The 14,182-nt window shown below is 39.2% G+C and overlaps 1 protein-coding gene across 5 annotated transcripts in view; it reads left to right on the top strand.

Annotated features, from left to right (window-relative positions):
- Positions 1-14,182, top strand: part of CRMP (Collapsin Response Mediator Protein) — a 486,710-nt gene that overhangs the window by 265,219 nt on the left and 207,309 nt on the right. For all 5 annotated transcript variants that reach the window (XM_067140710.2, XM_067140711.2, XM_067140709.2 and 2 more), the window contains one exon: positions 7,309-7,403. In XM_067140710.2, coding sequence (XP_066996811.1) covers positions 7,309-7,403 — 95 coding nt within the window. The remainder of the gene's footprint in view (positions 1-7,308; positions 7,404-14,182) is intronic.

The following is a 14,182-nucleotide window of genomic DNA, read 5'->3' as shown; positions in this document are numbered from 1 at the left end:
TTAAAGGAGATTCTAAATACCAATTTTTACATCTGTAAACTTTGAAAGTTTTGAGATATAGGTACACTCATTTCAAAACTTCAACCCCCTTTTCACCCCCTTAGCAAAGGAATATCCAAAAATCCTCTCTTAGCGAGCACCTACATATTTATATGAATCTATGCCCAAACTTTCATTTATTTATGTCCAGTAGTTTTGGCTCGGCGATGATGAATCTGTCAGTCAGTCAGGACAAGTTATTTTATATATATAGATAGATATGGACTAGCAAGATACCCGTGCTTCGCTACGGTATTCTACTGAAATTTATAATTAAATGCTTAACCTTTTATATATAATCCGCCAAAATTCGCGATCTGACTCGTTTTCTGAGAGAATCTGCCAAAATTCGCGATCTAAGTCGTTTTCTGAGAGATTACGGCAAAATTCCTCCCATTTTTCAATCTTTCTTTCCAGCAATCGATTTCGTACTTCCCGGGCTAGGTCCAGGTATTCCACCCGGTCAGTTGGGTCCCTAAATCTTTGCCACATTTCCCTATAAGCATTTTTAATATGGATCGAATCCTTAAGGAGATCCGGCGTGGTGTCGTCTTGGGTGCATTGGTGGTACTGAATGCGCGGCCGGACTGCATTCGTAGTCATTAACCGGCCAGGGCTGGTTTCCAGCGCGGTCCTCACGTTTTGACGACAGTCCAAAACATTGTTATTATTATTTCTATTATTATTATTATTATTATTCTGGACCCCGCAGCAAGATGCAAGACCACTACTTGGCGGTAAATTACATCTGCTGCCATTGTCATTGCTGACAATGTGACCAAAACCATTGTCGCGCATAGGCAAGTGCACGGGATTTCTGGCGATACAAATGATATACCTCAGTGTATTATTGACCCTGTTATAGAGGTGAACAATTGCACGGTCAATTTCATTCCTATAGTTTATTTCAAATGTGTTCAGATTTTATTTATATGCCAGAAATATTTATTGTAATCTAACTAGGCTATAAGTTCTCCAAAGGAAAAGATAGCTCTTGAAAACGAACCCAGGAAAAATTAAAAATGATCAGTTTATGATCAGAATAAGTACATTATGAACAGCAAAATCAATTGGTCTCAACTCCTTTTTCACCCCACTGCTGTTAAGTTGATTTACAACCCCCCCCAAAGAAGGCGTATTTCTTTATGTTTAAAGGAGATTCCAAATACCAATGTTCACATCTGTTACCTTCAGTTTTGAGATATAAGTATCCCCATAAAAGGAATTAACATTTTTTCACTTCCTTTCACACTCCCCCCACCCTCCATTAATTGAACTTTCAGGCAAAAAATACTTGTTTCTTTAATAGTAAATGATCTTCTAAATACCAATTATGACTGTAACATCTTCAGCTTTTGTGATATGTGTCCTCATATAAGGATTTCAACTCTTTTTCACCCCCGACCCCCAAGACGATTTCCCCCCAAAACGCGTTTTTCTTTACTTTTAAAGCAGATTCCAAACACCAATTTTCATGATGGCATAATCTTTCGTTTTTGAGATAATAGTATCTTCATACAAATAATTCAACTAATTTTTCAATCCCCCCCTTTCGGTGGGTTTCAAAAAAAAAAAAAAAAAAGTAATTTCTTTATTTTTGAAGGAGATTCCAAATACGAAATTTAACGTCTGTAACATCTCACGTTTTTGAGATATCAGTATCATAATTAAAAGAATTCAACCCCATTTTCAGTCACATTCCCCCCCCCCCAAGTAGTTTTTCCGAAAACAAAAAATACATGTTTCTTCATGTTTAATAGAGATAAAAATACAATTTTGCACTTCTGCAACATGTTTTTTTGAGATATACTGCAGAAATGCTTATTTTAAAATTTCACCCCATTTTAGTTCCCCATAAGTGGAGTTTCCAAAAACAAATCATCTTAGTTTCTTTACTTTTACAGGAGATTCTGAATACTAATTTTTAAGTCTGTAACATTTTATGTCTTTTGAGATATGCTCTAGATATAGTCTTTCTAGAAATACACCCCAATTTGTCACTCCTGTTTAACACCCATTAATTGGATTTTCCAAAAAAAAAAGTCTTTCCATATTTTTAAAGGGGATCTCAAATACCAATTTTTAGGTCTGTACTGAGATGTGTGTTTACGGTCTTTAAGACAGCGGGAATCGTGAGCGCCACTATTAATCCATTATGGGTACCTCGAATGAACCCGTAAAACGAGTACAGATATGCAGAACATGCACTTTAAAACAGGAGGTGGATCCGCAGACTGGGAGCACGGTACTGTATAGGCTGGGAAGTGGGCGTCGTAGGTCAAGTGTCGCAGTAGCTCACATGGCAAGCGGTCGGGGAGATACCTGTTAGTGGACAGTACTCAAGGTAGGAGGTTCAGATCCCACATAAGGTGATTTTTTTTTAATCAGCCATTTGCCTGGGATGTGGTAAGGTTGCATACTCGATATCTTCCAAGGACTGATTTGCTTATTTGGCCCTGAAAAGGGCCGTTGGTATGGAGTTGGGTTGATAGAGGCTAGGAAACATGTGACAGGATTGCAGTTATCCACACAATTTAACGCAGCACCTGCTCGAACTGACGACCTCCGGTGTCGATACAGAGCTGTGCGCAATGTTGTAAGGACAGTCTATCCCTTTGCAACATCTCTGGCAAAATGGATCGGCACGCCTCGGTGATGAGCTATCTAAGGTGACAAGGACTGGCCGGCTCCTGTGCATACATCAGTTGTTTTACATGGCCCCACAGAAAAAAATCCAGGGGCGTAAGATTGGGCATTCTGATGGACCAGGGGACAGGTCCTCCCCTTCCTATCCATTTATCAGGATACGTTGCACGGTGATGGTTCCGGACGACCACTGCCGTGTGTGGTGGAGCTCTGTCATGTTGAAACCACATCCTGCAGCGGTCAAGGAGTGGCACACATTCCAAAAACTGTGGTAGTTCCCTGTTTGATCTCCACCCACCTCACCACTGTTCTATAGGGCATGGCATGCACACCTAATGCTTTCCGCAGCTCTGCTTGGCATTGGCGTGCATTTCTGCCGCAGGAAACTGCTATTTTAATATATGATCGTTGCTCCTGCTTGTTGACTTCCATTTTGTGACGCTCTCACTCACACACTGAACTTGGGGGCATGCTTAGACCCACACTGTTGTTTACATACACCATCTAGTGGCATCATACGCATGTACATACCATACGTTTCCAAATCCATATTTTATATTTTCCATGTTGTCTCCTGTTCGCAAGAAAAAATTGTTGCCATGACTTATGACTCGACTATTATTTAGTGTTCTTGTAGAACATTGTTTGTAAGTCAGTCCAAGAAAATCTGAACTGCCTAAAGTTCTGATCAGTGCTATTGTGTATACATGTGGAGTAATGTGAATATAGCGCACAGGAAATAAATGCCATAAAGATTAAATTTCCTGAAACTGAATGCTAAGGATTAGACCAACCTTAATTAAAACATTGTCCCAGTTCTTGGTATGAAATTTGTACAAAACATACTGGTTGCCAAAACTGACTTTACAAATTGCTTAATTTATCCATAAAAGCTATTTACTTAGTTTTAAGGTACTCATCACTTATTCTTCTTGTTTTAAGATATTGCTGCTATGTTCATGGGAAGAAATTGATACTGTGAGTTAGTGCTTTTCTGTGATATGCAGCTCAGCAAACTGTGGCAATTTAACACATATAGGTCTTGCTCACTTTCATACATTTTAATCCTCCGGACTGGCTATTTTTCACTAACTTCAGATTATAAAATAAAATATTAGTTTTGAACTTGGGTAAATTTTTATTTCACTAGGTTTAAGTTCATACTTTCTGTTTCATATCTGTAAAACGATAATGCAGTTGATAGATCCCTTACTGTGGAAATAGTGGATTGAAATTACTACGTTTTTCATTTTCTTAAAAAGTTCACCGTATAACCTTAACTAATAAAATATGGCTGATATTGAGTTTATTTGGTTTTTAGGCCATTCAGAATTATTTGTATAAGAGATACATCTATGTAATAATTAGTATATAAATATTGTGTGTGTGGTTTCTTAGGTCTGTTCAGTTGGTTTAATATCGCTGTTGTTCAGTCTATGTTCTAGAGGTGTGTCGGTACTGGTGTACCGGTACTAGTCACTTATTCTTGGAATGGAGCAGTGAACACCTGCTCCAGGATCTCTCCTCTACCGGTCCACTGCTACTGTGACAGTGTTGCGCTGCGACTCGCAGTTTGCTGCTATCGGTCCACTGCGACTGTGACATTCTTGCGCTGTGACTCAGTTTGATGCTACCGGTCCAATGCTTTAACAGTGTTGCGCTGCGACTCGCAGTTTGCTGAACCGGTAAATGCTGTTACTGCTATCCGCAAACGGTCTAGTGATACAGCCATCGGCGTCCCGTACCGTTAGGGAGGTTGTGACACGAACAGGACGGAGACATACCGGTATGGTGTTCATTATTTCATGTGAACGAAGGAAATCCACAGTAATCTACTTCAACACTAAAATGTTAATAATAATAATAATAATAATAATAATAATAATAATAATATATTATTATTATTGTGATTATTACTAATGGTTGCTTTTCTTAATATAGTTAAAATATAGTCAAACGCCATTTTTGATACTATAACTAAACATTTTATCTGGCGAATATGATCAGTGAACATTTTAAATTTGCAACACTGAATACTTTTTAAAACGTCAGTTGTTTCAAAATGATTATCGGCGATCTCTAAACAGAATTATAGGTCATTCACATGTGACATGTCAGAATCTTAGGGAAGAATTGCACACAAAATGCTTTCATTTTCAGAGTTGGGAAGTAATTGGGTAAAAGTCATCGGATTACTTGTAACGATTACTTTCATAGCAAATTTTACTTTTAACCGTTACGTGTTGCAAAAAAAAGTACGGTAATTCTTACTTGTAATTTACTTCTTGAAATAAAATTGTGCCGAGCAGAGTAGCTTGGTCACCGGGCGAGTTGGCCGTGCGCGTAGAGGCGCGCGGCTGTGAGCTTGCATCCGGGAGATAGTAGGTTCGAATCCCACTATCGGCAGCCCTGAAAATGGTTTTCCGTGGTTTCCCATTTTCACACCAGGCAAATGCTGGGGCTGTACCTTAATTAAGGCCACGGCCGCTTCCTTCCAACTCCTAGGCCTTTCCTATCCCATCGTCGCCATAAGACCTATCTGTGTCGGCGCGACGTAAAGCCCCTAGCAAAAAAAAAAGTAGCTTGGTCAGTACGGTGCTGGCCTTCTGCCACTACTTGGCAGGTTCAATTCTGACTCAGTCCGGTGGTGTTTGAAGGTGCTCAAATACGTCAGCCTCGTGTCAGTAGATTTATAAGCACGCAAAAGAACTCCTGCGGGACTAAATTCCGGCACCTCGGTGTCCCCAAAAACCGTAATAGTAGTTAGTGGGACGTAAAGCAAATAACGTTATTATGCATGTATTTATTAATTGAAGATAAAAAATATATTTTAGTCTTTCATTCTACCACCAATGTGCCATTATCGAATCAGACAAGACAGGCCTGATCATGACATCATCGAAGAACAGAGCAAATCGTGCATCCCCTGGCTACGTAAGCCTACTATGCTATGTTTCTGAGCTCCATTTGTGCTGGTACCGGTTGTCTCTGGACCGGTAGTGTGTCACCGCGTTCTGCGTGCTATGCCATGCTCCTCAGCTCCATCTGTCACTGAACTGGCAACGTTTCACCGCGCTCTGTGTGCTATGCCTTGCAGTGACTCTTTATGTATAGAATCACTGTACTATGCCATGCTCGTCAGCGCCATCTGTGGTTGGACCGGTTTGTCACTGGACCGGCAACGTGTCACTGGAGCAGTTGGAGCAGCGACACATTATTTCTGGGCCGTCACACCTCTACTATGTTCACATGCGGCTGCCATTATGTGTGCACTGCTGTAGAGTCCATGTGGTTCTGAAACGATTTGGAAGGAGGAATATGACCTGTAGAGCTGTAGTTTGCTGTCTTCAATATTTTTTCGAGAACTGTATGAACCAGTCTTACACTGCAGTGCCGATCAACTCGCGTACATTTATTTCGTAGTAACAATGATGAAAACCAGAGAACATACGCCATGCAGGTTTTGTTCTCCACAATAAATGGTACAGTCCGTACGACCTTCGACCTTAATATGTTAAGTGAAGCTCATTGTCTTTCAGCCATTAGGTCGTGGTCACATTGCAATGGATGTCAGCGGTTCTCCTACGATTCTCCTACACATCAAGTCTTGTCGAGGCTGTATGACGGATGAAATTAATCTTGTCATGTATATTACATACAACATTCCCCTCCAGTCTTAAGTGAACAGATTTATCGCCTACAGCATTCCCCTCACTCCACTACATAGCAACCGTGACCGGGGCATGAGAACTGGCTTCAGTCCAAACATAGTCACTGGAGGTAATGGACGATCATCAGCTTAGTTTAATTACAGAAAACGTTCTCAGTCACTAAGATGACTGTAGAGGACTACTAAAATCATAATTTGTCTCACTTTTTCTTAACATCACCAATTCCCAATTCATTGGCAAGTTGATGCACGTAAACAACATCGTACATATATGTGCGTGATTTAATATGAGTTATATTACAGGTATGTTCTGGTATAACATGTATTTTCAGTAGTGTTTTCAACAGACTGAAAAGATTTAAAGTTACATTTACTGAGTCAACACTGAAAAGTATGGCTTCCTTCTTAACTAAATATATAGGTGGAGGCATGAGCATTTACATGAGCAATCCAAATTTCTAGAGAAATATTACCACGGTCAAGCTGCTGCAAGCTGGGAGCCATACTGTGTTTATGTGCAGGCCTTCTTCTTAGCCATTAAAGTTGTGGAAATGCTTCTCAATATTTCAATCCCCTTATGTAAATGAGCATCGTAATTGGCAGGTGGTAACTAGCACATCAGTTCCCTCAAATTTTGTTTCATGGTTCAGATGGGTGAGTGAATATTCAGGTGCGAAAGATTTCTAGGTCGTTTCTGATGTTTGTAATGTTTGTTGTTTTATTCTGGATTTACTATTAGGCTTGCTAGTTCCTATGTACACTTTCTTACAAAAACAATGAATACATGTATTGCATCTTGGAGATAGACTTTATGCCTCTTAAAGATAAAAGGAAATTGCTTTTGTGTACTTTTTTGATTAAGTGCTTGAGAGAAGAGGTAGAAACTGTGGTTTTGAGAGTAAATTGAATACTTACAGAAATTATATATGTAACTTTTTTTTTCTTTGTTACAGAGTGCACAAAACAGACTCCTAATAAAGAATGGAAGAGTGGTTAATGAAGATGGAATTGTTGATGGAGATGTTTATATTGAGGAGGGTGTTATTAAGTAAGTAATAAATTTTGTCAAGAATATGATTTTTATTGTCAGATAGATTTAACAATATACATTTTGTAAATTAATAAGATGAGCATTTGAAAACTTTCTAGTATTTGTTGAGGGGTGATAAATTGATGGTTCTTGGAATTAACTATATGCAGTTTTCCTTTCTACAAGAACCTCTTAAACAATTATTTACCAAGCAAGTGGCTGCACCACTTGGGTCACGTGCCTATCAGCTTGCATTTGGGAGACAGTGGTTCAAACCGCACTGTTGGCAACCCTGAAGGTGGTTTTTCGTGGTTTCCTATTTTCACTCCAGACTGTACTTTAGTTAAGGCTGTGGTCGCTCCCTTCCCTCTGTTTCCTATCCCATCATCTCCACAAGACTACCTGTGTCAGCGCAACGTTAAATAACCACTGACATTTACTATTTTGACTATAAGTTTTGGGTCGGTTTTTTCTTCATCTTTATGTATATGCTATAAGTAACATCTCTTCAGTTGTGGACCACATTTTGTCAGTATGAGGTCATATATGATACCTTTCACTCCAGAAGACTCCTGATTCATTTGTTGAAGATGTATGCTGCTTCTGGTACATAACCAATGTCTTGGATGTGTTACGTGTGAATATTTATTGCTCTGCAGTTATTAGTTTTGGCACTACACGCGCTTAAAGATTTAAGATTGTTAAGTTAAAGATTTAAGATTGTTAAGATTGGCTGCCATCCTCCCAGGTGCTTAAGTGTAAACTTATCGCACTGTTTACATTTTAGCTGGAGATAGTGAAAATGAACAAATGTAGAGTACCTCAGAGCAGATATTTAAATGTCTCCCAGCAACTGGGCGACACAATTCACATCAACGCAACATTGATGTGCGTATTCTTTTGAAAATTCCTGGCAATTCTCGAACACGATGTGCAGCCTCAACAATCCATGTGACTTGGTCCTCCTCACTTCCAGCTGGGGTTTCTTACATCAGGTCTTTAATCTGACCCCACAGAAAAATGTCTAGAGGAGTTAAGTCGGGCAAACGAGGGGGCCAAAGCACCAAACCACCCCTATCCATCCACCTATGGCCAAACACGGCTGTGATGTGGTTTCATGGTGCTGCAGCAAAATAAGCTTGGGCACGATCATGCTAGAACCACATCGTGCGTCAGAGGAAAATCTAAAAGTTCTGACAATACCTCTTGGAAGACAAATTAAGTATTTCCATCCATCTAGCCTGAGTGGGAGGATGTAGGCCCCAGTCAAATTATCAACAATTATACCTGCCCACAAATTGACAGCAAAACATTCTTGGTGTACACAAACGAAAGTAGCATATCGATTTTCATCTGCCCAGATAGGATTATTGTGGGCATTGAAAATAGTTGCCCTCACAAGTCCAGGTAACACAAGATTTTGATCTGTTTCTGACAAAAAACAATCACAAAATACACCTCGCAGTGAGTAATTGCCTAATAACAGCAGCTGCATTCTTTGTCACAAATGAAGGTCATTGTCTTTGTATACATTCCATGCAAAGCGGTAGTCAACTCGCATGTGATGGGCTACTTTCTTTGTGCTGGTAGAAGGGGGACTCTTCAAACGCATTTAAAACTTCATCAAACTCTGGGGTCTGTGCCTCTCTGGATCGACGTGTCACACGTGTTGGTAGACAGTGAGCCTGAATCGCGCGAGTGTTGGTCAATATTTACAAACATTTGGCATGAAGGTAATGTTCTGTTTGGGTATCGCTCACAGTAAATCTCTGGGCCTCAGCAAAGATGTCAATTATTTTCATAGATTTTGGAAACAAAACAAAGAATGAAGAAAGTTCATGACTGCAACAGTACATGTTTTGGAAAATGTACAGGAAGCCTGCTATAAGGTAGGTGAACTAAGAGCCAAAAATCCCCCATATAATAGCTGAAACATAATAAATACCTACTTGTAAAGGGATGGTGAAAATAGTCCTGGGTTCAGAAGCTGCCAGTGTGCCAGTGAAATTTCAAAAATTCCTTTGTTGACACTTGCTGAGTTATTGAGAAGTCCCGTGATAATGAAGGCATTATGGAGGAGGAAATCGACAGCAGTCATAAGTTCGCACGTCAGATCGAGTCCACAGATATTAACGACCACACACAACTTTTGCTTATATTTGGTTCATTAATGGAGATGTCTTACATGACTTCCCTTAGTTCCCACTGGAAGATAGGGTTTCCACGAAGCTGCACCATCTCGCTCTATTGCTTGCTATCCTGTCCAACTCCTTCCCTGTTAAACGTAAGGAACTTCATCTTATTTGTCCGTATTGAACTGAGATCACAATTAAAGTCTATCAGGTTCCACCTTTTCAATACTAATACAATGTTGTTGGATGATATTTAAAACATTATTTATTACAGTACATGTTTCGGTGCTCTATTATGTCACCATCATCAGCTGATTTAGAAAATGTGAAAAAAACTTGGCGATCGAAATATTAAACAAAATATTGTCATACTTAACTCATACCTATACATATTTACATACAACAGCATATTTATTGGTTAAATCCTAAACATCTATTATGCTATATTAAATATCCCTAATATGTAACAAGAGAATTCTTGTAAGTCATGAATATAAAATTTTTCTCATCTGGTTGATGAGTTGTCTTCACATTCCTATCAACCAGATGAGAAAAATTTTATATTCATGACTTACAAGAATTCTCTTGTTACATATTAGGGATATTTAATATAGCATAATAGATGTTTAGGATTTAACCAATAAATATGCTGTTGTATGTAAATATGTATAGGTATGAATTAAGTATGACAATATTTTGTTTAATATTTCGATCGCCAAGTTTTTTTCACATTTTCTAAATCAGCTGATGATGGTGACATAATAGAGCACCGAAACATGTACTGTAATAAATAATGTTGTAAATATCATCCAACAACATTGTATTAGTATTGAAAAGGTGGAACCTGATAGACTTTAATTGTCCTTCCCTGTTGTCAACTTTCATCCTCTATGGAACGTCCTATTCGTGTTCTGTATTTCAAGCCAAAGGTTGTAAACTTGGAATCAGTTCGGCTATGCTTCCTAAGTATTTAATAATCAAAACTAAGGTGTGCAAGTTATTAGCCCACAGCATGCAAGTTTGTTGTCAGGACTGCCACCTTAGCCTCTAACCAAACTACAGTAATTTTGCGTTAGGGTTTTTCCCTTGGTCTTTTAAGAGCCCTCCTCTCCACAAGACAGTGGTTTCTCTCTCTGTTTCCCCCCATGAGAGTGGAGTGCCTCTTCCATCAGCTACACCATTACGAAAATCTCCTCTGCTGCAGTTGCCATTGGGGACTTTACCATATCCCTGGCAAAGGACCTAATATAGGTGCAGTCTATTGTTCAGTCTGGTCCCCCATTCTTAACCTTACTAGCCTAGGTGGCTCTGCCAGGAGCCGTAGCTCACACTGGCATTGCTCTCGGGATCACTGAGACACGCAAGCCTCCCAACCACATCAAGGTACCAGACCATGGGATAGAAATGGAGATGTAATTGCAACTAATTTCCTTTTTTGAAGAAATATTTTGTGTGACTAATGAATATATACTTCCAAAATAAATTAAAATTGAAGGATTGTGTTAGTGTTTGTACAGGAGGAGTTGCATTTTTGATGGGCCAGGAGAAAGGATTTGCAGCTCAAGTATGCAGAGTTAATCCTAGCATACAATTCACACGAAAGCCATTGTTTGCTAAATCTTTGCCACCTTGAAAGTTGTGCTGGCAAAGTAGTAAAAGTTGTAAACCTTGTCAAATTGCAATCCCTAAATTCCAGGCTATTTTCAGTTTTGTGTCAGGAAATAGGATCAGAACACACTACACTCCTGCTATATACAGAAGTACGGTGGTTATCACAAGGGAAAGTGTTAATGCAAATATTGGAACTTAGGTACTTGCATTTTTAACTGTTGAGGGGCATGAGTATGCAGATTTATTTGCATATGATGAATTGGTTTACTAGTTGGCATATCTTTCCAATATTTTGGTACACTTGAATGAGGTGAACAGAAAAATGCATAAGTACAGAAATATTCTTACTAGTTTAGATGCCGGGCTGAGTGGCTCAGACGGTTAAGGCGCTGGCCTTCTGACCCCAACTTGGCAGGTTCGATCCTGGCTCAGTCCGGTGGTATTTGAAGGTGCTCAAATGCGTCAGCCTCGTGTCGGTAGATTTACTGGCACGTAAAAGAACTCCAAGTTTTAAGGATATGTGAATAAGCTGAATTTGTTGGTACAGAGAATTGAAAATGGTTCGCTTGAGATGTTGCCCAGACCAAATTCTCAGCTTGAAACTAATAATGGAATATAGTCATTGCTGGGACAAAACCTCCTATGTGATAATATTTTTGGAGGTATACTGACCCGCAGCACATACATTATGAAGAGCGAGAATGCCTTGACAATACACAATATTGAACCTTAGATGACAGAACCTTACCGGCCAAAGTTCTCAGCTAAAATATTTCACATGGGAGGTTTTGTCCCGGCAGTGATGATATTACAAATACAGAAATAAACTGCTGTTTATTTCATTCATGGATTTCAAAAAGGCTCATGATAGTATACACAGACCAGGGGCCGATGACCTTCGATGTTAGGCCCCTTAAAACAACAAGCATCATCATCAGCATCAGTATACACAGACCCACTCTTTAAAAAATCCTCAGATCATATGGCCTTCATCCTAAATTAACAAAAATTATTGAACTAACTGTAACCAACACAATTTCAAAGGTAAAGTTTAGGGGAGAAATGTCAAATGCTTTTACAATAAATACAGGCCTCAGACAAGGTGATGGATTTTCCCCACTGCTCTTCAATGTGGCTCTAGATTACATCATGAAAATTTGGCACATTGAAGAGCAGTGGGGAAAATCCATCACCTTTTGATTAACTTATCTTTATTCCTTAATTATTACAGCCCTTTTGCCATTGGTTTCTTTAGTTTGTCCCGCAGTCATAATCTCAGCTTTCATATTGGTTACCTCCAGCTTGACCGACTGTGTTACATTATTGTTTAGTGGTCACGAGATGTGCTTAGTGTTGTGGGAGGAAATCTTGATTCAGTCTCTTTGATTTATGAATGCTTAAATGCAGGATATGTATGTCTGTAAATTGGCTGGCATATTAAACTTTTTTCAGGGTGTAATTGTTACTCTTTCATATCTTTTAAGATGGATAGTTGGCAAGTTATAAAACCATTGTTACTGATTCCAACTTAATGATATTCTGAATCCATAGAGATTTTGCTTCTGTACTGTAAAGTTAACCTGAAAAGTGATGTTGGCATATTTTGATCTGTGAATGGACCTCCCTCTCACACAACTGCAAACTACTCTATTTGCTCTTTGCTACCTATTGATTTGATTTCTAGCCCTATACTACCACCCTTGGAAAATATATAGCTTTAGTACTCAAGGTTGTCTGTCCATTGCAGTTCAGTACCTCCTGTAATCTTATCCTTATCACAATCACTTTGTTGTAAAAAATATCAATTTTTAAAGATAGAAGGGAGAGTGTATGAACATACACTAGGATAAACACTATGTGAGGCTACTGTGTTCAGAGAGTGCTATGAAAGGAGAGATGAGGATAAACATGAAAACACAAAAGGACAAGAACTGACACCACAGCTTCACATACTGTCTTCGTAGATGAGCTCTCTCCTCTGACCTCATCAATTCCAGTTCTGTCAAATCTATTTCTTTTAGGTCCCAGCTAGCTTTTTTCTGCTTGGATTCTTCATCAGGGAGGCGACATAAACACTCGCTAAAGGGAGCCATTCCTGAGAATTATTCTTTCTTGATATGGAAGATGTAGAACACTTGTTTGTTCCTATTACATTGGTCAAAAGAATGTTGATTTTCATACCATACCCTGTGCATTTCAGTTCAGGTTACAACATAACAGATTGAACTGTTTGAGCAAGTTGGCTGCACGGTTTGGGCTGTGTGTAGCTATTGGCTTGTATTTGGAAGCCCTGAAAGTGGTTGTTATGTGGTTTCCCATTTTCACACCAGGTCAGTTCTGGGGCTCTACCTTTAATCAATGCATTGTCGCCTCCTTCCCTGTCCTAGCCCTGTCTTATCCTATCATCACTATAAGACCTGTGTGAGTTGGTGCATCATAAAACCAAAAGAGAAAGAGAGAGAGAACTGCTTGAGCCTGCCATTATTACTAATAGTCATAATTGCATGTGAACTGTGTTATTGTGAAATGAGAAGATAGGCCTAAATATATTGACAGTGACTCTTGAGAAGACTGCCTGATCATATATATTTGTGTGGTTAAGATAAGCCCAGCCCTTGGAGAAAATTTAGTTTTTCATAATTCCTCGAAGACCTCAGTTGATCCTTCGTATATCCAGGAAGCATTGAACTAGAACATTCTTCCTCTGAGCCTCTGTAAGATGGCAAAGTTAGGGATGCATTCTCTTTCTTACACTTGGCCAGTCCTAACCTAATACTCTAGTTGCCTGACCAATGCCTCCTTAATAATAAAGTGTTTGTCTCAAAATATTGAAGTGTATACCAGTTCAGTGATGCTGCACTCATTTTGATCCTGTTTTTGCATTAAGCTGTAAATATACCAATAAAACTATCTGGGTAATTTCTTTTTGCACAGGCAAGAATCAAACCTCTGGTGTTTGACACTGTTCTCACAGCAATCCAGCATGATACCAGATCTCCAGCACAGGTGCTGCTGGTGTACATGATTATTTGACTTCTATATTGAACTTGTTCA

The sequence above is a fragment of the Anabrus simplex genome, chromosome 2 (assembly GCF_040414725.1).
Source record: "Anabrus simplex isolate iqAnaSimp1 chromosome 2, ASM4041472v1, whole genome shotgun sequence".
Classification (NCBI taxonomy): Eukaryota; Metazoa; Arthropoda; class Insecta; order Orthoptera; family Tettigoniidae; genus Anabrus; species Anabrus simplex.
This window is presented reverse-complemented; position numbering and strand designations above follow the sequence as displayed.